Raw genomic sequence first — 21,832 nt, forward strand, 5'->3', positions numbered from 1 at the left:
TATCTCCAGCAAAACAAATTATATAAGTTTGACCCACACACAGAATAAATCAATTTGAAATCCATGCACAAAGTTCTGGGAAGTCTTAAAATAAAGAACACCATACAGTTATAATCATTACACATACTGAGAATTCAGAAACATCTTGTACTGGTTATGATTCAAATTCATTTAGTAGATGCCAAAAACTAAGAGACAGAAGAGCTTGCACAGTATCTGGTGAGAAGAAATGGAGCAAGCAGTGTGCTACCATGCTCCCTTTTAGTCAGAGCCAGCCCAAGTCCTTCCAACAGACTAAAGAGAACTCTGGGTATAAACATATGAAACTGCCTTATTCAGGGTCAGATCACTGATCCTTATGACCAAAACTTGTTTATTCCTGCAAAAACTGCCTCTCCAAGAACTTTTCCCAGCTTTGCTGCCCACGATCTGTTCACTATGGATGCCAAGAACTGACATCTGTGCACAAAGAAACTAAGATTGCCCATGAGGTATTTTGCCCCCCAAAACTTATGTACACATATGTGTACTAAGTTATTCAACCTCTACCTCTAGAGCTCTCCATATTTTGTTCCAAAGACGTACTTGAAATTCACACACCCAGCCTTAAGTACAGAAACCAGAGTTTTGGAATTTGTTCTGACATGACCTGCTGGCCTCCTATGGTTGATGAACACATTTTGCCCCAAAGCTAATTTTTTCTGTACATCTAAGATAGATATGCACTGCAGAAGCGCTGACTATTCCATAGTACAACTGTATAAAACGTATGCTGAAAACCTACCTTTTACTGTTTTGACAAACATTTGCTTTTCTTTAGTAGGATCTTTCTCTTCTATTAAAATTCCATGGAAAATTCGACCAAATGTGCCTGAAAATAAGAGTGATGACAGAGGAAAATGATGTCAACAAAAAATTACAAATGATTTCAAAAACTCAAAGGTGAAGAGAAACTAAAGCTAGCAGTGAAATCTCCTCTTGTGAGCTTTCGTATCCAAAGCTTCTTTGGGGGATTTTCAATCACTCATGCTGTAGGTGGCACACAAACCAGTGCCAGTGTGGCGTAGTGGTTAAGAGCATGGGACTGAGACTCAAGACGATCTGGGTTCTAGTCCCTGCTCAGCCATGGAGCCAACTGGGTGACTTTCGGCCAGTCACACTCTCAGTCCAACCTACCTCACAGGGTTGTTGTTGTGAGGATAAGATGGAAGAGGAGATGTAAGCTGCCTTGAGCCCTTTGTAGGAAAAAGGCAGGATATAAATCGAAAAATAAATAAATAAATAAAATAAACCTCCATTTGACAATCTCTAATTTGAAGTATCTGAGGAAGAATGAGAAACTGAGCCCTCTTTTCTAACTATTCAGCAGAATATTAGTAATTTTACTTGAATATTCAGTTATAATTTGCCTCACAACTTAGTGAAGAGACAGATCAAACATTATTAAAATATTTTTAAGACCAACCAGATGATTTGGCAAATGAAAATGATGAACCAATTTTCCCCAGTTAAATTTCACAAAACCATTAACGTTTAGGAGCAATAAGATACAAGAACAAACAGAAAAAATAGGATATATTTGCATGTCTCAATTTACCAAGAATGTATCCTACAACCCATAGCACAAAACTCAAAACAAACCCTCTATTTAAAAAAATAAATATTACAAGTTTTAATTATTTAAAAATACGGTGTAGGTCAACATGTACAAGCTCCTTAAAATGAAATGATCCACGTAACAAGGGCCTATCTTAATAATGTCTGAACCTAAGTTTAACCAACATGAACTGCGTTCATGCTCATATTTCCCCCTCCCTTCATATATTCAGATTTCCCTACAAGCATAAATTGCTATTTTGCCAGTTAGACAAACTACAATTTATGCAAACAATTTCTGTTCATTGCAAACAAGAAAGTGAGCAAGTAAATTGGAATATATGAGCTTAAGTCATAAAATCAACAGATAAACCATATTTTGGAGATGATGTCTGAATAATGGAAGTTATAAGATTGCTTTAAATATGAAATGAACGTATCTATTTGAGGTCAATCATTAAAGATATGGCAGAATACTTGTATTACATTTGCATTAGTATGATACTGGGAGCCAAGGACAGGCAAATCATCACAGAAAATGGTTTTTGGCTCCAGGAAATGCCTCCTGGCCTATCACTAGAAGGCTATGTAGAGGATATATGGGGGATGCACTGCTCATTTATTAAATGAGTACTTTTTTTTCAACAAAACAAGGACATTTCCTTTTCAACTTATGACCATAAATCACTCTTCCCAGTAGCCATCACTGGGAAGTTCAGCTGCTTCTTATAGCCAGTGACACATATTCAAAATTCCTTAGACTGCAATGAACAAAAGTTTGGAGTGTAGGTTATTAACTTTTTTCCTGTCCTGTCCTTTCCTGTCATGTCCTTTCCTTTCTTGACCAGTCAATAGATGAAGCTTTCTAGGAGATTTACAAATATTAAAGCTTAAAAACAGATTATAAAAACCAAATACATACAACTACAAAACCATAAAAAACCAGAAAGACATACACATCTAAAAACAATTTTAATGCAGTACCAAAAAATGTGCATGTAATCTCCTCCAAAAGTTTACCATTACAGGCTGTTAAATGCTTGTGAGAAGGTTGTCTTAACCTGGTGCCCAAAAAGCCAGCAATGTTGGTGGAATTCAGGGGCCACTGCCAAAAGGCCCTCTCCCTGGTTGACAAATTCCAAGCCTCCTTCAGAGGGGGATGTAAAAGGGGATCCGTAGTATATGGGCAGCTTCATTCTGGGAGAGGTGCCCTTTCAGGTACAGCAAATCCAAGAAACCATGTAAGGCTTTGTAGGGCAAAACAGCCTGAATCAGGCTCAGAAACACAGAGGCAGCCCGTGCAAGTGGATCAGAACTGGTGTATAGATTCAGACCTTCTGATCGCACTTATCAACCTGCTTTTTTCATAAGCTGCATCTTCTAAACTGCCTTCAAAGACAGCCTCACATAGAGCACAATGCAGTAATGCAGGGGAAAGGAGCAAAAGTGAAACAAAAATCAAACACTGAAAAGAACCATACCCTCTTAGGTATCAAAAATTAGTGTAGGTTGGTAGCTATATTAATCCTGCTAGTATCCATAATTGTTTAAAAATACGCAATGATAACTGCCTAAAATCTGTTACTTAAATCAGCTTTCTGGGGAGGAGGGGATATTCATCTAATTCATCCATACTGGTTACAACTTATTCCCAGCCATTTAAAAGATCTTTGAAGAATTCACAAAAGATGTGAAGAAGGATGAGAAAATTTATATATATGAGGAACTATTTAATAATACCTTCTTGAAGAACATCTTTCAGAGTTATCCTCTCTCTAGATATTGCTATGTCCTTTACTTTAGCCTTTGCCTCCATCAGTGTTACACTTTTAAGGTCATTCTTCTCTATCCGTAAAGTAGGATAACCTGAGGAGCCAGCAGAGCCAAACAATACCAATATAAATACCAAATGTAAAGATTTTGAATACAAATTCAATTAAATCATTTTCTAGCGATAAAATTCTTCAATTTAGGGGTACTGGGGGGAACCTGAACCTGGATAGCACCTACCATGTATTTAAAAATTTGTACTGCAGAATGACTAATTATATCTTGGCTAATTACTAAGTATTATCCACGTCTAACAAGATTTTAATAGACAAGACAGTAGACATATTGCCCTCTTCTGGACTTCAGAAGACATTGCTATATACAAAGTTACTCCTTTGTTCATGAACACTGAAAAAATAAGTGTGACATAACTCTTGCATATTGTGCCCAGCCCGATCTGGAAGCCCCAATCCCCTTCAATGGCTCATAGGATGCAATTTAAGGGACTGGCCAGCCAATCTAACCTAGCAGTTTCTGCAGTAACTACCACAAAAGGCAACTTTCCTGGGCAATTATATCACAGGTCTGCCACCTTTGCTGGGGTTATAGGACAATACAATCTGTGTGAAGCTTACAGATACAAACGTTAAGTGAATAGCTTATTTTTAGCATCAGTGAAGGATACCTACCACTTTGGAACTGTATGCAATGCTTTGGCACTACTGCTTTGGCCACACTTCATTACAAGTAGCATTGTCAGCATGGCTAGAAATTGAAATACACTATCACTTTATGAGATTATAGCATTGTTTTATATAGGGCAGCCTCTCCCAACATAGCACTCTCCAGATGAGTTGAGCTATGACCCCTCAGCCAGTCTAATACATTCTTACCTGTTAGTATCAGTGTCACTTTTCAGAACTGACACTTTGTTAAGTGCCCGCCCCCCACCCCAACCCCATAATTAGATTAACACTTACTAGTAATTGGTGTTGCATTGTTAGGAGTGTCAGCCCTCAAGTACTGTGTTGTTTGAGTTGAAGGCTGGGATAAGCCTTGAGAACTACTGCTGTCACTAATGCTGTTGTAGAAAGCAAAAATACAGTGTGACTGTTTCTGGAACTGCTTTTTATTTTCTCTCTAAAGTGCAACCTGTTCACTTTTGTTGAGGATATGGGCACTATTTCATCTATAATGCTGGAAGCTTCTGTTGGCAACACTACAGTTAAAGGGGCAAATGTAAAAACATTTATGCTTGAAGATACCATCCAGATTACAATGTCACCAGTGTTTCAATGTACAGCAGGACCCATCCATATCCATGCAAATCAGTTCCAAGCCCCACAGCAGGAGCCTGAAACCGTGGATAATAGCGAACACTACATGTGCTATATATTATATACATTTATTTTTTCACAGTTTCATTTGTTCTTACTTCAGCATAGGACTTTTTTCTTTCCCTATTAAATCAATACTTTTTGCCTACATGAAGCACTTTGCAACTTCTCCTTGACACTTTACAGCTTCTCTTTCAGCCAAGGTCAAATGTGGCTAACTGAAAATGTGGTAACTAAACCAGTAGATATGGGGGTTCTGCTTTATTTATGCTTTTCTTTTCAAACTAGAGTATGTATGTAAAGGAAAATATATTTCAGCAGCTTAACTAGTGATATGCAAAACAGAAGACTTGCACACTTGTGTTGGAGCCACTGATACAGAAAGGGGTTAGAGTGTGCATATGGAGCCTTTAGGTTTGTCAAGTATTCAGAAGAGGAAATGGTATTTTAAAGTACTTTTAAAATAACAACTTCTTGTTAAACAGTTTGCTTAAATATTTACCATAAAGTCTTTATCTGCATGGAAAAGACCTACAATAAAGACTAATGTGTGCAGAAATGCTGAGAGCCATATTTATATTGCTGTGTATGAAAAAGCTTGTATATCAGTTTTATTCTTGGCCACATATTCATATTGGGACATCACAGCTAAGTATAGGTTCCACGTAAAGATACACAGAGTGAATCAGATGTGTATGTGACTATTAAAACAATCAACATGTTCTTCCCTTACATGAAACTGTTTTCTGTATAGGTTATTGCCAACATCTGATATTGTGTTGAAGTGATCCAAATAGTAGGCATTTCTACTCCAGAGATTGTGAAAGTAATAAGTCACTCCAAAAAACATGTAACCTTTTTGAACATTATAAGGAAATATTTTAAGAAGAGAAAAACCACTAAAATTCTCTCTCTGTGTGTGTATGTGTGCGTTCAGAGGATCTCTAACTGTATTCCATATCCCTTGCAACTGGAACAAAAAATATCTCTCTCTACTTCTATCTTATGTATTTTTAAATAGAAACAATAACACTGAAGTTGTTCATACAAACTACTGTTTACCAAAGAACAATGAACTCTTAGGGTCAAATGAAAAAAATGGGTTGTATTTTCCACCAGCACAACTGTGAGAATTAAAATTAAAGAGAAATTGATAATTAAAATTAGGAAACAGCAGTGAGAACTTCAATCCCGGTATAAAGTGGTAGGTACACATAATCAACTGTGATTTCCTCAAACAATCATCCTTTGTCAGTTGAGCAAGTACAATAAAGTATAAAATTTATTTGGCTCTGAACTGCCACACATTTCAAATTATAATATTAGCTATCAGTCAGCAATATCAAAAGATGTTCCTTTTTATTATTCATCTTGTGCTAAAAATTAACTGCAACTTTAAGCTACCTTACTCCTTAACTCTCAGGACTTTGTGAGCTTCTAGTGAGATCAGAAATTGCAAGCTTAAGAAAACATTCACAGAAAGGAGCAGTGTGCATGAGGTGCATATGCGGAGGTGGGGGTAGAATTAGCAAGAACTACCAGATAGTGTTTTTTGGTGTGTGTTATGGTGCATCTTAACCCAATCCACATAACGGAAGATGTCCCACATGGTATCTGGGAGCATTAAGAAAACTAATGCAATATTAAGTCTTCCAAAGTATATCAGCTATCTTTTGTGTCTCATATAACAGAATATATAAGTTTCAAACATGAAAACTTGAAAAAATGGAAGCCTGCTTTGTTCTTTACCTGTCTTCCAACTCTATTCTCTTCATACTGTGAAGATGCAAAACAGCTAATATTATTGCGACCAGGAATATGACAGCACAGCAAACTCCTACACTGATATAAAAAACACGCGTAGAAGTGGTGGGAGCTGCATTTACAGGATCAACTGAAATTGAAATGTAAAGCATTACTGAAACAAAGTGGATACAACACATGCCAATTTCAAATAAATTCATATACAATTGTGCAAGAAAAAGTTTGTTTTTTACCACATTAACATGCTGTTATTTAAGCCTATTACAAGGGGGAAAGCCAGTGCCAGAATGTACCCTGAAAAACAGTTCTCAAGAGAAGTCTAGAAAAAGTACAAAAGTTCAGAGGGAAATGTCCTCCACTATAAAAGCAACAATTAGCTATCTGGAAAATCAAACATAAACAAAAATGCTATGAAGAATATTTAGCCAAAAGGTGAATGGAATATTTTTATCTGATATTTACAAGCCATTCATTGTTGATAGGAATTTAATTGCTTTGCCAAAAAAATAAAAATAAAAGACCTATAAAAGATTTATTTTCAACTTCCCATAGTCAATAATAAATGCATAAAATGATTAATGTAAAGTGTTTATCTTAGGGGAGGCCTGGAGAATGTGCAACTCTCCAAATATTGTTGGGTTGCCAACTTGGACTGATGAATGCTGCACTCTGACAATATCTGGAGGACCATACATTCCCCACCTTTCTTAGAGGTTATTATGACAAGAGGCCACAATTATTTATCATAGCAATAACAGCAGAATGATATAAAAACATTTGTCATGCATATATTGATGGCAATATTATTCTTTAATACCTGCTAGTGAGCAAAAGGTCAATGAGGAGCTGATCAATTTTTCTCATGCAACAGCAGCCGAGGATGAAAACTGTCACCTGATTTAAATTATTTTTAAATGAACAAGTAAAAGCACCCTCAATTTCTCCTGCATCTAATATGTGAAAAATGTTTTAAGAAATCAAAAACTACTAGGACATAAACCTGTTTACTTACAAATAGCTTTGCTGTTATTTTTGTCCAATACTGGTGGCTTTACTTCTAGTTCAAGTTCTAAAGATAAAAGGAGAAAGAGTACTTGAATTATTCTTCTTTTCAGTTCTTAGTAAGTTTTGCTTTTTATGACAAGACAATGAATACAAAACATTCAAGCTTCCATAAAAACTCAGTCAAGATTTTCAAGGTTTGGCTGTATGAGAAACCTTACATAGTCCACCTGGTCTACAGTACATGTTTGAAGGCCATTTCCAATTCCTTGGCACAGCCCACACTCTTGTGATTGCTGCCAACTTCAGTTCTGAATGAGTGTTTTGCTATGAATTTTCAGCAGTAAACTGCTACATAAGGCTAAAATAGCCGAATAGACTTAACTTGTTGAAAACAAGCCTCAATCTTAGACTTTTGTAGTGGTTTGACAGTGAAATTCAGCAAGTAATTTGAAATATTGCAGATGCTGCAAATTTTAATGGTGGAGTACTAGCTAGGCTTGCATGTGGCCCACACACCACATACTGCCCACTCTCAACTACAAGACATATCACACCATGCAGTAACTTCCATAACTGGAAAGACTAGAAACTTTACAAATGTCTTGAAATATGTGAGAAATAAATGTAATGCCTCCTTCCAAAGAGATTCTTATCTAAACATGTGGTTTTACACAGGTCCAGAAGAGCATAAAATGAATTTTAGCTTAGGATTTACATAAAGCCAAGAATAAAAGTCTCAAAAATTGCAGATACCTGTCTTGTATCCCTCATGTTTCATGGGAATGGAGTATTTAACTGTTTAAAATTAAGTCTTCCTGTAATTTGTGTAACACTCCACTTTAACAAGTGTAAACTAACAAGGAAGGACTCCTATAAAGTTCTACTCCAGTCAATTTTGGCATAGGTGCACACATTCAAGGGTTGAGCATAACACATATATCTAATGCTGGGAAATGCTGGGAGTTACAGGCCTTTTTTTCTATGCTATGCATTCTAAAAATGCATAGGTGTTCAGATATTTTAATAAATTAGCATAAGCTTTCATGGGTTAGAGTATCCCTGAGACATTATAAAAGGTGGGATACAAAAATTTAAATAAATAAATAAATAAATAAATAAATGAGTTACAGTCCACTGCTTCAGGTTATATCAATAGTAATTATATTCTATTTATGTCCCATGAATAATATTCCATAAACATACTAATGATTGTTATAACTAGCCTATGTAGAGCTTTCAATTGTTTAAAGCACTTCATATACATTACCTAGTTGTAAATTGTACATGCCTCTCTATGTATAGAGTTAGAGGTACTGGGCAATAGGTACTTCTTTTCTGTAGACCAAAGACTGGCAATATGTGGCCTCCTTGGCCCACTTTTGTGGCCCCTGGTGCCATGCTGATGAATCTGCTGTCAAAATTTGGCAACGCAGGAGCTATAAAAAGTCACATTTCCCTTTTAAAATAAGGGCACAGAGATTTTGTTTTAACACGAAATAATGCTCTTGGAAGCTCCCCACATACCTTGTTTTAAAGGAAATGTGCAGCTTTTATTACTGTCACAATGTCATGCAAGCATGGCACCAAACTCAGTGCTACGTTTGAAATTTGGTGGTGGGGTGCCACCCCTGGTGGTTTCTGAGAATGGGGGTAAAATTGACCCCTGGATCCCCAAAGCTCCCTATCCCAGCTTTACAACAATCCAGCAAGTCACAAGTATCTATAATATCACAGACAGGGACAAAGTGTAATTTGCCTAAGGTCATGTGGTGAGTTTGACAGAAGCAAGATTCAAACCAGGCATTTCTAGATTTACAGTTCAGTCATAACCACTGTGCTATATCAACACACACACACACACACACACACAGAGAGAGAGAGAGAGAGAGAGAGAGAGAGAGAGAGAGAGAAAGAGAGAGAGCGCGCGAGCGCGTGCACAAGTAGGCTCATTTTGCAGAGAACAAATATGGTTTTTATATGTCTCACTTCATATAAAAACCAAATGCAACAGATGACATTTATTCAAAGTGCAGATGGCACTGCTGGCTATTCTTTTAAAATCTTAAGCTAAATACAGTCCACTCTAGAGGCAGGCTTACTACTAACAATATAACATCTCATCTTAACACAATTATGCTAAAACTTTTGTATAGTGTGTTGTTGCTACTTCATACTATTAGTAGTAAACATGAAATCCACTTCCATAGAGACAACACCCCAACCATGCTTCACCTTTCTAGTTGCTTGAAGCACAATGGTTACTGTTGTTATGGATAACTTCTGTTTTCCAATCAGGGAGTCTTGGTTCAAATACTGGTTTTTTTAGAATCCTAAACTTAGCCTTATCTTTGGAGCCTTTTTGGTCAACCATACAACTCTTTTTTGTTATTTTATTTTAATAAAGATGTAAACATTTGTTTGAATATATTCTGTCACAATATATAGTCTCCATAATACGGTCAAGGTAACAATTAGAGAAAACAGATTATAACATTCAATAAAAGAAAAAATTGATAAATCATTAAAATCAACAAGATCAGTTGCATCTGTAACAAGGAATGATAAATGTTTTCAGAAACCAATGAACAGTATGCAAACAAATAGAAAAGTAGTGTTTTTCTCTTTCATTCCTTTGACTGGACACTCTTAGTAAGTTGTGGCATTTTAGCAATTCTCCTTGTTGTATGTACAAAAGGCATAGATCGAATTTGGTATGTAGAGACAATTAGAATTTTATTGCAGTTACTGAGTGTTATGATCAGTTTCTTTAATCAGCACATGATTTCAAATTTTTACCAATTGTTTTGATGGCACATATCTGAAGACCCTTTTGACATATCCTCTGCCCCCCTGCATTGACAAACTTCAACAGGCTTGTCCCTGACCTTAATGCCAGTCCAGATGGAATTATCATTTGTTCCAGTTAAAGAAATGGCAATTTTATTACTATCTTGCATAAACTGTTGGCTTAGGAGATGGACTGTAGCAAAAGAGAAGATGAAATGAACCAGAGAGAGGGAAAAAGAAATGAGAGGGATCGTTGTGAAAAATGTCTATGGTTGCATTGCTCCCTTTAAAATGACTAAATAAAATGCCTTACTTTTATAGCACATTTTCCTTCGTTTGAAATTTAACACTGTGATATTTTTGGAAGCATTTACAGTCATGTTGAGCTGCATTAGTACCGTAACCTCAGAGTCTAATCTGCCAGTGCAAGAGAGTTCCACCCGAAACACTGTAAACAGAAAAGACATAGACATGCATGATTTTAAAGACAGATTAGAAAAACACATATTTTAAATAGTGCATTGCCTTTAACTCCAGGGTATTTCCTTAGCAGTATTTCCCTTCACTACTATTTAAAAAACTAGTATGAATCTTTGAGTTCTTCTTCATGTTCTTTCCTATGCACAATGAATTTATGTAGAAGCATTATATGCATTTTGGGGTTTCTTAGTATGCTATGTCATTCGTTCTTATGGTTTTGCCAGTATTGCACATTTCAAAAATAAATCCTATTTTTTTTTTACTCAACAGAAAGTATACTTCAATATGTTTGCACTTAGTATTGTATTTCTCCTATCATTATACCGCTGTCACATTTAAAAGAGTGGCTTCAAAAATAGTTGTACTTTACACATCATTATCCTGAGCAGGTCTCATATTTTTGTTTATCATGCTGTCTATAGCGAGTGAGCAGCCTGTTCTGCTAAGCATGACAAACAAGTTTCTTCCCAGTCCTTCTCAATCCTTGCCATCTCTCCATTTTAAAAGCTGAAAGGTTGGCAGTTGCACCACCAAGGTGTAAGAACATCATGACCATGTGAGACCAAACCAGATAATGCCCAACTGGCCATTCATGTTCCAAGCCAACCCAGAGCTCCTTCAATGAGCACTAACCAAATGGGCAACCCCCAACTCCCTTTATTTTCTTAGAAAGCAATTGAAAATCAGTCCAAGTGGTTGAATGCTGAGAACCTAACTGCAACTAAACAGCTTTGGTTAAAAGCAAAATGTAACCATATTGTCTTAACATGTTTTTGAAAGTATTGATGCTGTCTGGAATATGGAACTACTGGGATTGTAAATTCAAGAGCAAGAACTTTGCTTTTAAGTGACATAGGTTCACTAATGTGCAAGATGTATTTCAACAGCATCAGTGAGTTTATGTTTTGTATGCATTTTGCATTTCTACAAATCACAAGAAGAGTGCAGAATATAGCAGAGGAAACCAACTCAGCCTCCTAAAGAAGAATAGGAGTAACTGGTGATAAATTTGAAAACCAGACTGCATTGCAACTTGGCTAGCAGAACCAGAATAAACTAAATAAAATAATTAAACAGTAAAAAAATAAACAGAAACCAGCTTTTCTTGATGCTGGTATTTGAGTTATATGTTCAATTTGCACAAACTTTACTCACAATCTGAGTGAAAGCCATTGCTGAGTAACTTTCTTCTATGCTCTTAGGATTACAGACACCTTGAACAACATGACAGTAAGTATTCCTGCCCTCACTATAGCTGACCCTCTAGGAAATTGCGGCAATATAAACAGAAACATTTTACTAAGTGGCAGAAGATAAGCCTTAGATGTTTTGTCTGATGGAAGACTATTTACCTGATAAAGTACGAGGGACTTCTCCTTGTTCAGAAATATTTGCTTGCGGCATCTCCATAGCCAACATATTATCAACCTGAAATCCCAGTCTATATTCAATCTGTAATGATTTATAGAAGAAACCAAATGATTTATAGAAGAAACCAAAACCAAAATTAAAATTTCTTCAATAAAATGGTCCATATTTACACTGCTTCCAAGTTATTTCTACTTGAGTTATATTAAGAACAACCAAGTCATCAAAAGCAGGTTGCTAGGTGCTCACCTGGAATCTCTTAGGGTAAATTCATAACATGTGTTAGTTTTGCACTGTTTCATGCCACCACCCACAAGTGTGTAGTGACAGAACTAAGTGGGATACTTAAGACAGCATCCAATGCTGTGTTATCTGGGTTGGTATCTTTCCAATATGTGTAGCATTCTGGTGCAGACCCCTGTCACTTAGTTGAACAACCTCTACACAAAGACGAGCTCCACTGATAGTTATAGTTCTGGTTTCCACAGCAGTGAAATATGGTGTCTTTCTTTCAGCAAACTTATTATAGCAACCGGGCTATGTTTCTCCTGTGTGACTTCCGCTGGTGATACCTCTCCTGTCTTGACAAATGCACATGAGTCCTGTTCAATTGTATTCCATCCTTTGCTACTCAGGACAATCAACTTCATAACATCTATTGTTTTTTTCTTGGTAAGATTTTTCATAATATTGGCACTAAGTTGTACCTTGAAGTTTCACTGCTTATTCTAATAATATGACGAAACAGTCTTGTATTTAAACCAGCCTTTACTTTACTTGTATGAACAGATATACTGTTCCTAATGTCTGCTTCTAGTTTACCTAAAGTAAAACCAATGGTGCAGTCAAACTTCTTATATCTTTCACTATCACTGTACACTACAAAGATTATTTGCATGAGTGAACAAAAGCAGAGGTGTTTCTGTGTATCTCTGCTATCTTGTGTACTAGAAATTATTTCCTTGTTTCTCTTTAAATGTTATTTTTACTGTCAGTATTCTCAGCATTACCAAATATGGGACCATGTACATACTTTGCATTTCTCATGTAGGCACTACTCTTTTATATAATATCCCCTTGATGTGTTCCTTTAGTTGAGATTCTGGAGGGAGTATCCACATTGAGAATTTTCTCATTTGGTTCTATAGTGCACTGAGTACTCAGTTTTTCCTAAACTATTTTACCATCATTGTTCTCACTGATTAAAACCATAGATGCAACTTTAGGGACCCCTCTAGTAGTTAAGTGTGGGGTAGGAGGACAGCAATAGAACACTGTAAATTTCAAATTAATCTCACTGGGGATGCTGCTACTATACCAATAGAATAGTGCTATCACAGCAGAAGAAAATGTGAGACCACAGCCATGTCATGTTTTTCCATGTTGAGAGTCTCCTCTACCATGTGCATGAAAGCATTTCCATAGCACATTTCCATTAGATTAGTAAGAGGCAATTCTTAATTGAATTATTCCTCCTTTGTCTCTCCTTAAGAATCCCTCCAATTTTTTTTTGGGGGGGGGGAGGTTAATTCACAATTGTTTGGCAAGCCCATATTCTTTTCCTCTCCCTTAGCTTCACTCATTATTACACTGATGATGCTCCTGACTTTATGTCTTTAGTATCTTGTAATTGTATGACTTAAGCCATATTCCTCAAATATAACTGGCAACTTAATTAATGTATCAATGCTGTCCCTCCCTCAAAAAATACTATGAAGATGATCATGTGTGCTACAGCAGTGTTTTTCAACTGGTGGTTCGTGGATCAGCACCAGTCTGCCAGCATTTCCTGCTGGTCCCCAAAAGAGCTGCTGTTGTGCATGTGCATGACAGCTACATCTCGCTAGGCAGAATCAGCGCGGGGCTGGCTGTGCTCTTGCTGCAGATTCCCCACTGCAGAGAAGGTTAGGGAGGGAAGAGGCAGCTCAGGAAGAGGCAGCTCGGGGTCATGCTGGCCCAGGTCTACCCTCTGGACAGGGATCCGAAGACCAAGCTTTTCCTTTTTCTGCTGGCAATGGAAATGCCAAGGCGGGGTTGTGCAGAGTGTTTTCTCAGCCAGTCTATGCTGGCATGTTCAGTGGCTTGAGTGGATGAGCTGCCTTGTATTTCATTATTTAACATTATGAATATAACTGTATTAAGTAACTTTCTTTGATTTTGTATTGCTCTGCTATTAATATTGTATTTGAATTTGTATTTGCTATTAGTATAGTATTACATTTAAATTGACTTTGTATTTTGCTATTGTAAATTTTTGATCAAGTATTCTTGAAAAGAAGCAACAGCAGATTTCACAGTAGCCTTGTTTGAATTAAATATTGCTTTCTAAAAATTCAGTTACTAATTACAATTAATTTCAATATTTCAATGATTTAATTCTTTTATTAGCATTTTTACTGCTCACTTTCTGGTTATTTTAGAGAATTTTTTTTTGGTATTACATTTAAAAACAAATACGCAAAATGCTCTATTAGTTATCAAGTCTTTTTATTGCTCCCTCAGCGGTTCCTGAAATAATTTTCCTATTTTTGCCAGTCCCCAACTTCAAACAGGTGGAAAACCATTGTGCTACAGTATTTCAGATGCTGTTAAAGGTCACATTTGATCACCTTTTCAAAACTTGACACAGTCAATCATGCAGTCTGACAAAAAGGTAAATGATATCAATGCTTGGACACATGCTGACATAATAACTGGAGACATGTCTATGACTGTTCTGACACTGGAACACTGTCATACAGCCAAATTGCTAGCCAGTGCTGGACAGTCTCAGGATTATGTCATTCAGGCACCCTAACACTCTATGACAAATGGGAAGCAAATCAAGAAATTGAAGTGGGAGGGTAGTGGCTGGTAAAAGTACAGCCAAGGTTGCCAGCTATAAGCCCACTATAGCACTAGTTATACATTGTTTTGTTCAATTTAGTAAGAATGTGTTTGGTGATTAGCCACCACAGAGCAGCCTTTCCACCTTACCCAACCCTAATGCTAATGCTTAATCTATCCCTATGTAATGAAAAATAATCAGTTCTTACCTTGGCCTTAGCATGCCAACTGAAATGGAGGCTGTTCGTCTCTATTGGTACTAGCAGATTAAAGGATAAAGCATAGTGATTGATAAGATCATTCCTCACGTAATAAAGTTCTGCATCAATACCTAAAATTAGGGGGAAAAGACATGAAAGGCTAAGCTTCAGGCATAGGTATGTATGAACACAGGAAAAATGTTGTGTTTAAGAAAAATATTAATATTTAGTGCCAGTTAATACTTCAAAATGCACATATATTAAGATGACAGTTCAGTCAATGTTATAAACACAAAAAGGTTGTGGAAAAGAGCAATTTTTAAGGAGACAATTTCAAACAAGACGACTTGAGCTTTTACCATAAACTATGCAAAGTGACTTTTGTAACCTGATGCCTATAAATTTCATTTGTGTTAACAACCTATAGCAACCTTAAACCTATGCCTTATCATTACAATTCTTCTTCTTCATCATCACCATCATCATCTTGGTATTAGCCATATAATGGAATAGCTGGTTTAAAAATCTAAGTCATCACAATTTAGAAGGTTTACAACTGTGTTGCAATTTATATCTTTTTGCCCAAACTGCATATTATGCTTGCAGAAATAACAACAAAGTTATCACTGGGTCAGCAATAAAGTAACTAGAAAAAATAATCAAGTGCAAAGACATTTCACCGGAAAATGAGGCAAAATCATTTACACTACTGTATAAAGGGTGGCAGAGAAGGAGGTGGCTAGATGTAGTCACTGAAGCAGTCAGTGTGAGCTTAAGTGGAATCTGGGGATGGTGGAGGACAGGGAGGCCTGCAGGAATGTTGTCCATGGGGTTGCAATGGGTCGGACAAGACTTTGCAACTAACAACAACAAATTCCTGATTACTGTCATTAGGTTGGCGCTCCTTCCCAATGAAAGCAATCACTCCAGTTGATACTACAAACGTCTTTATTCTAAACAGTATTGCAATTACAATGGAAAGTCGTCCTCTTGTTCTAAGTTCAACCCAACTTGGTTTATGAATCCGTGGTTGCCCTTCCAAGGGCAGAGCGCTGTGACCCCTCTCTTTGCATTGCTCAGTCAGTCTCAATTCTAGCTGTCCCAGTCTGCACTTGTGCCTGTGAGAACAAGCATCCTTAAAACCCGCTTGCCCCTTATCTCCTTGGTTCTCACATTCCATCTCAGCAGCTTGTGAGACTGTTTTCCCATCTACTCCCAAACTGACCTCTTCTCATGCCTCTGTTTTGACTTATCCCTAAACCTCCTTATCTGGCCCATTCTCAGCATCTATGAAATTGGGGAGAAAAGATTGTTCTGCTGACACCAGAAATAGCTCTTCATCAATACTCTGGTTCTCATGGGAAGTTCCTCCTCTTGAGCACAGGTAAGGGACTCTTCCAAGCATGCGCGCATGACAATTACTATGTACAGGTGTGAACGCTGGGCTGCAAAGAAAGCTGGCAGGAAGAACCATTTGAAACACTGTATTGCAGAAGAGCTTTGAAAATGCTATGGATTGACAGAAAGTGAACAGGTATGTTCTTGGCCAAATTAAACCAGAACATTTGCTAGAAGCAAAAAATGAAGCTGTTGTACTTAAGAAGGTAAGACTCCCTAGAGAAGACAATAATGCTAGGGAAAGCCAAAGCAAAAGCCAAAAGGGAAGATCAAATATAAAATTGATTGGTTCCATAAAGGAAGCACATAATTACAAAAGTTGAGCAGGACTAGCAAGAACAGGACATTTTGGAGATTACTCATTCATAAGGTCACCATGTCATAGTTGCCACAGTGGTAGGAATGTGCAAGGAATCTGTTTGGGGATGGGAATCTGCTGGATTCCCACAGCACCTCTTTGCTGCATGCATCACTGCTGGTAGCAGCAAACGGGGAAGAAGGTTGGTTGCCAAGAATGACAGCTGGTGTGCCCACTTGCAGCACCCCTCATCCACATCCTGTAGCCAATGCAGAAGGTTGCTGGTTGCACAACTGGGGGTCAGCAAATGTTATCAGACTTCCTCTTGGCTCAGTTCACTTGGCAGAACTGGGCCAAGCATGAGAGGAAGTCTGTGGATGCTAGAAGGACAGATTCCAAAAGGGTTTGTCCCAACTGTACCTGATGGCTCGTAACAACAACAGCAACTTTTTATTATTCTATTTTAGATTATATTTTGCTTCTCTCTGTTAAAAATACTTCTATTTTGGATAATTGTAATTTTGCTCTTGGGTGCTCTTATCATTGTACTCCGTTTCCTAAGGAGGCCACCTGTTTGATTTGCATCATAATATGGAACTCCATGCTCAGTTAAATCAATCTGAGTGCTCTCAACCTCAGCTAGGGCAGATTTATGGCTTCATGGCCCAAAATGTTCTCTCTGTAGAACACTAAGCCATGGAGTTAACTGGGTGACTTTGGGCCAGTCACAGACTTTCATCCCAACCTACCACACAGGATTGCTGTTGCAATGTTAAGACTGAGACAAGGAGAATTATGTAATATGCCTTGAGTTCCACGAAAGGAAAAAAGGCAAGATATAATTATAATAAATACATACATTAAAAATACACCAAATTTGGATCCAATCTTATGAAGCTCTGCTTCTATGCTTGTTAACAATTTGTACTGTTTTGTTATACAACACAATGCATAAGAAGCATGCGGCACTCCAGTATGAACTACGCATTTATTGGGTTAGATCCAGATCTAGTCAAAATAGGCCCAATGAAATCAATGGGACTCAAATTAGTCATAATTACCATAGTCTTGATATAACTTACTAAGGTACTTAACTTATTAAGGTAATAACATTAATACTCGTTTTTAGTAATATTTTTGTTTTAATACGTCATCGCTGCTGCTTGCTTTTCTTGCTTTGTGCATCTGTTCTCCTGTTTTGTACCTCTATTAGTTTGATTGTATGCTGCATCTGGATTTTATAGTTTTATCTTGTTATGGTTTCATAGTTTATGTTCCTGTTTCTGTGAGCCACCCAGAGAGCCCTTGAGCCATGGGGCAGCATACAAATGAAATGAATGAATGAATAAGTACATTATGCATATGTGTTCATTGCAATAGATATACTCAAATCTCCTATAGGAAAACTGTAACTATTAAATGCTTTCCTTTTTTTGTGTAGATTTTAATTCTGAAATTCACATTTAAAAAATGAAAGACAACTTGCAGAAGTACAGAGGTGTGCACTTTTATAGGTCCAAAATGGGAGGACTTGGGGGAAGGGGATACTCGCTCTCAAACTTCTCAAAACAGAGAAGTTCCAGGTAGGTTTTAAAAGAATCCAAAACAAAACTTCGATGTGAAAGCTGAAAAGACAAATTGTCAAGTCAAAGCAAAGCTACAAGTCATCTTTGCTTGCAAAAGGGGACAGCTGTCTCTACCTTTGCCCCACAATGATATCTTCAGGTCTATCTATAGGACCCAGTACCCAAAACTTTTCACCCATTCATGAGACTCCCAGTACTTGAGAAAGTAGAAAAGTGTCCCCCTTTTTGCTGGCGCTTGCTTTTGACAAGTGTCAGAAGCAGGGGTTTCTTTGAAAATAGGCATTTAGGCAGAGCAAAATAAGCAGTCCCTAAGTATCTGAACTATTTTCAGATAGAAGTATGGAGGACAAAGCTACAAGATGACAAAATCCAATAAACCAGTTAATACGGAATTAAAATACTTTGAAATAAGGCAACATATTGAACAAACATTTCCGGGAGAACTCTGCTCAGGCAATACATTTACAAAGAGTTAGAACTCCTATTTTATGACCTGGTTCACTTGCAATAAAAACCCAAGGTTTGTTTGTTCAGACATAAATAGTCCTGAACAAGCCAGCATGCTAGTTACCATAGCTCAATTACTCCTGCTTGGCTCAGTAAAATAATGCAGAGCTACTTCATTTAACACTGTTCCAACTCTTGACTTGTCAGAGAAGAGACAAGATAGCATTTCCAGTTCAGATGTCACACTAAACAACCCAGGAGAAGAACATCCTAGGGCTGATTTTCCACTATTACCTGCTGCAGGAGCAACTGAGCTACATAAACCAGCACACTGGCTCATTCAGGACAACCCCTGATTTTTTTTCAACAGGCTGTTGCATGCTATCCAATGGGTGAGCAGCTCACATTCTACACATAATACATATTAACAGATGCAAAAAATCCTCAACTCCATATCACTCTATATGGCCAGTAGCTGTAGTCAGTATCTGAAAGACAAGACGACAAAAGAACATTTCCTAGAGTTATGATTGTTCAAAGTGTATTTAGACTCTCCAACCTCTAGCAAATGAAATACAAAAATCATAAAATAATGTATTCAACTGTCTTTTAAAAACTCTTCTGGAAATCTCCTAAACAAATCTACTTAATAATTCTTTTGACTTCCAGCCCCCACTGAGTGAGCTTGTGTATAGACAGCTTAAGGCTCAGAGATCTAATTTCTTGTTACTAGATCTTACCTAACTTAAAGCAAACCACATGACAACCCCCCCATCCCCGTTTTATTGCACTTTAGCTTTTCAGAAGAAACCCTCTACTTTGCCCAGACAAACCCTAAATCACATTAACATATATCTTTGTGCTCCACATTTGGACATAAACCAGAGAGAATAAATTAAATCAAGTATAGAACAAGAGGGTAGACTTATGCAGTAGCATAGAAAGACAAGGTCATTCTTTAAAGATTTGACACAATACATTCTGAAGCACAGACAAGGAGGAGAGGCAGGGATTTTATTCTTAGCCATGACGGATGCTGAGGAACCCTTCTGTTCATTACAAAACTGGATCATGTCACTCTAGAAATCTAACAAAACAGGGCTTTTTCAAAGAACACTTACATAAAAGCAGACTAGTTTTAACTTGATGGAGAGTTTTAGAAAGTACAAAAAACCCCTCCCTCAATTAGCATGGGAAAGTGATTTTTGTTTATTTAAGAGGGGCTCTTGCAAGAACTCTAAAGGAGCAAGACAGACAAACAATAGATGGATTTCATTGTCTAAACATCTGAAAAGGTTTTGAATTACTACAAGCAATTCTAGTATTTTCATCTTCAAAGTTTAAGTAGTTTCTCAGAGTGACTTAAAATTAAGGCAATCTTTATATAACATTTTGCCTTTCATCAATTTTGTTAATAATGAGGAAACTTTTAAAGTTAAGCATATTGTGCAAGAAATGTAAGGTATCACCTAATAGTTTAGGTGCGACTTTTGTACAGAGGCTTTTTACTTAAAAACCATGCAAAATAATTTTTACTCTTAATCAAATACATTCCCTCACAATGCACACATTTTATTACTATTTATCCACATCTTCTCGGAGCCACACAAGGCATTAATATCCACTGAATTTTAATAGTAGAATGACATGTATCATTGACATTATCCCACAGTTCACAAAATGCACTCAGCCTCTTAAAGCAGATCTTCTGTTTCAGTTTTTCAACATAGTTCAGTTGTGTGTATCTTACAATAAGAAGAAACAGATGCTGCATTAGCTGTGTTCTCTTCCTCCATGACTTGATGTGACTTGGGGCCACAAGACAGATTGCCCAGTTTTGTTTCCTTGGATCTTATAACATCAAGAAAACTAACACTGCTCCCAAAGGAGATGAAACAACTAAAACTGTTTCGACTGCCTATCTTTGATTTTGTTTGAGCCCCACAGGGTCCCTAGTTTTAGGCAGTAATAATATATAGCAGAAAGATAAAAATTTATGACATGAAGAAATGCAATGGATGCAACTGAACACATGGATACTACTGAACACAAATTACACAGGAACCAACCCCAATGCAGCAACAATCCATGCTTCCAGTTACCAGAGTACTGCCAAACAAGCTCTTCAGAATGCCTTTGCATCTCTAGTTTCCTGTGTGCAATTCAAAAATTATTAAATGTGTTTACCAAGAACTATTAATACACAGTTGAAACACTGTGACCAGCAACAAGTCATACTAAATATGGAATGTTCCAAGTCAATTATACAGATACTGAAACTGTTGAAATACAGGTTCTGGCTCTAAAAACTGGATGAACAACATTATAAATTGTATGTACAAAAATCTCTTAAAGACAAGTGAGTTGGCATAAATTATCCTGTATTTTGCTGCTTCCATGGTATCTTCGCTTTTGGAAATCTGAGCTAGGCTGCCTGTAGGCACTTCCAAAAGATTTCTTGCATGCCAAATATACACCATGTTAACACACCTGGCATGGGAACTGAACTTATTTCAGTGCTGATGCAGATTGGAGGTAATATGAACACTCACAGCACAGTCTGAATTGCATACCATGGCATGATTACTGCAAAATGTGTAGAATTTTGTACAGTATTACTTAATTCAATACTGTTTTAGCACTCACACTCAGCAGTGAAGAAAACTACTGTCACTTTTTATTATTCAAAGGAAAATGGGAATGGCACAAATGAATGTATCTCACTGTTAGAAGACCCCAAGTTAATTTTAATGGATATATAGAAATACAGAAACATAGCGAGTCAGAAGGGGCCTCCTGGGCCATCTAGTCTGACCTCCAGCACCAGCCGGCTCCGCTCACGTCATGCCCACCATGTGGACATCCAGCCTATCCTTGAACACCCGCACCGATGGGGCCTCAATGACCTCTCGTGGAAGCCCATTCCACACCCTCGGGGTCCTGACTGTCAGGAAGTGCTTCCTGGCATCC

At 37.3% G+C, this 21,832-nt stretch overlaps 1 protein-coding gene across 3 annotated transcripts in view; it reads right to left on the minus strand.

Moving 5' to 3' along the window:
- The window catches only part of RYK (receptor like tyrosine kinase), a 46,272-nt gene that overhangs the window by 17,708 nt on the left and 6,732 nt on the right, over nucleotides 1–21,832 (minus strand). For 2 of the 3 annotated variants that reach the window (XR_006415123.1, XM_044434183.1), the window contains exons 2-9: nucleotides 15,143–15,264; nucleotides 12,092–12,191; nucleotides 10,573–10,707; nucleotides 7,480–7,536; nucleotides 6,453–6,597; nucleotides 4,347–4,447; nucleotides 3,337–3,471; nucleotides 785–871 (exon numbers count right to left, since the gene is read on the minus strand). Coding sequence is in view for 2 of the 3 variants with exons in the window: in XM_044434183.1 (XP_044290118.1) it covers nucleotides 785–871; nucleotides 3,337–3,471; nucleotides 4,347–4,447; nucleotides 6,453–6,597; nucleotides 7,480–7,536; nucleotides 10,573–10,707; nucleotides 12,092–12,191; nucleotides 15,143–15,264 (882 nt within the window). In the remaining variant the exon portion in view is untranslated. The remainder of the gene's footprint in view (nucleotides 1–784; nucleotides 872–3,336; nucleotides 3,472–4,346; nucleotides 4,448–6,452; nucleotides 6,598–7,479; nucleotides 7,537–10,572; nucleotides 10,708–12,091; nucleotides 12,192–15,142; nucleotides 15,265–21,832) is intronic. The other variant, XM_044434192.1, reaches the window with a different exon arrangement.

This window comes from Varanus komodoensis, unplaced genomic scaffold (genome assembly GCF_004798865.1).
Source record: "Varanus komodoensis strain SLA01 unplaced genomic scaffold, ASM479886v1 scaffold1, whole genome shotgun sequence".
NCBI lineage: Eukaryota > Metazoa > Chordata > Lepidosauria > Squamata > Varanidae > Varanus > Varanus komodoensis.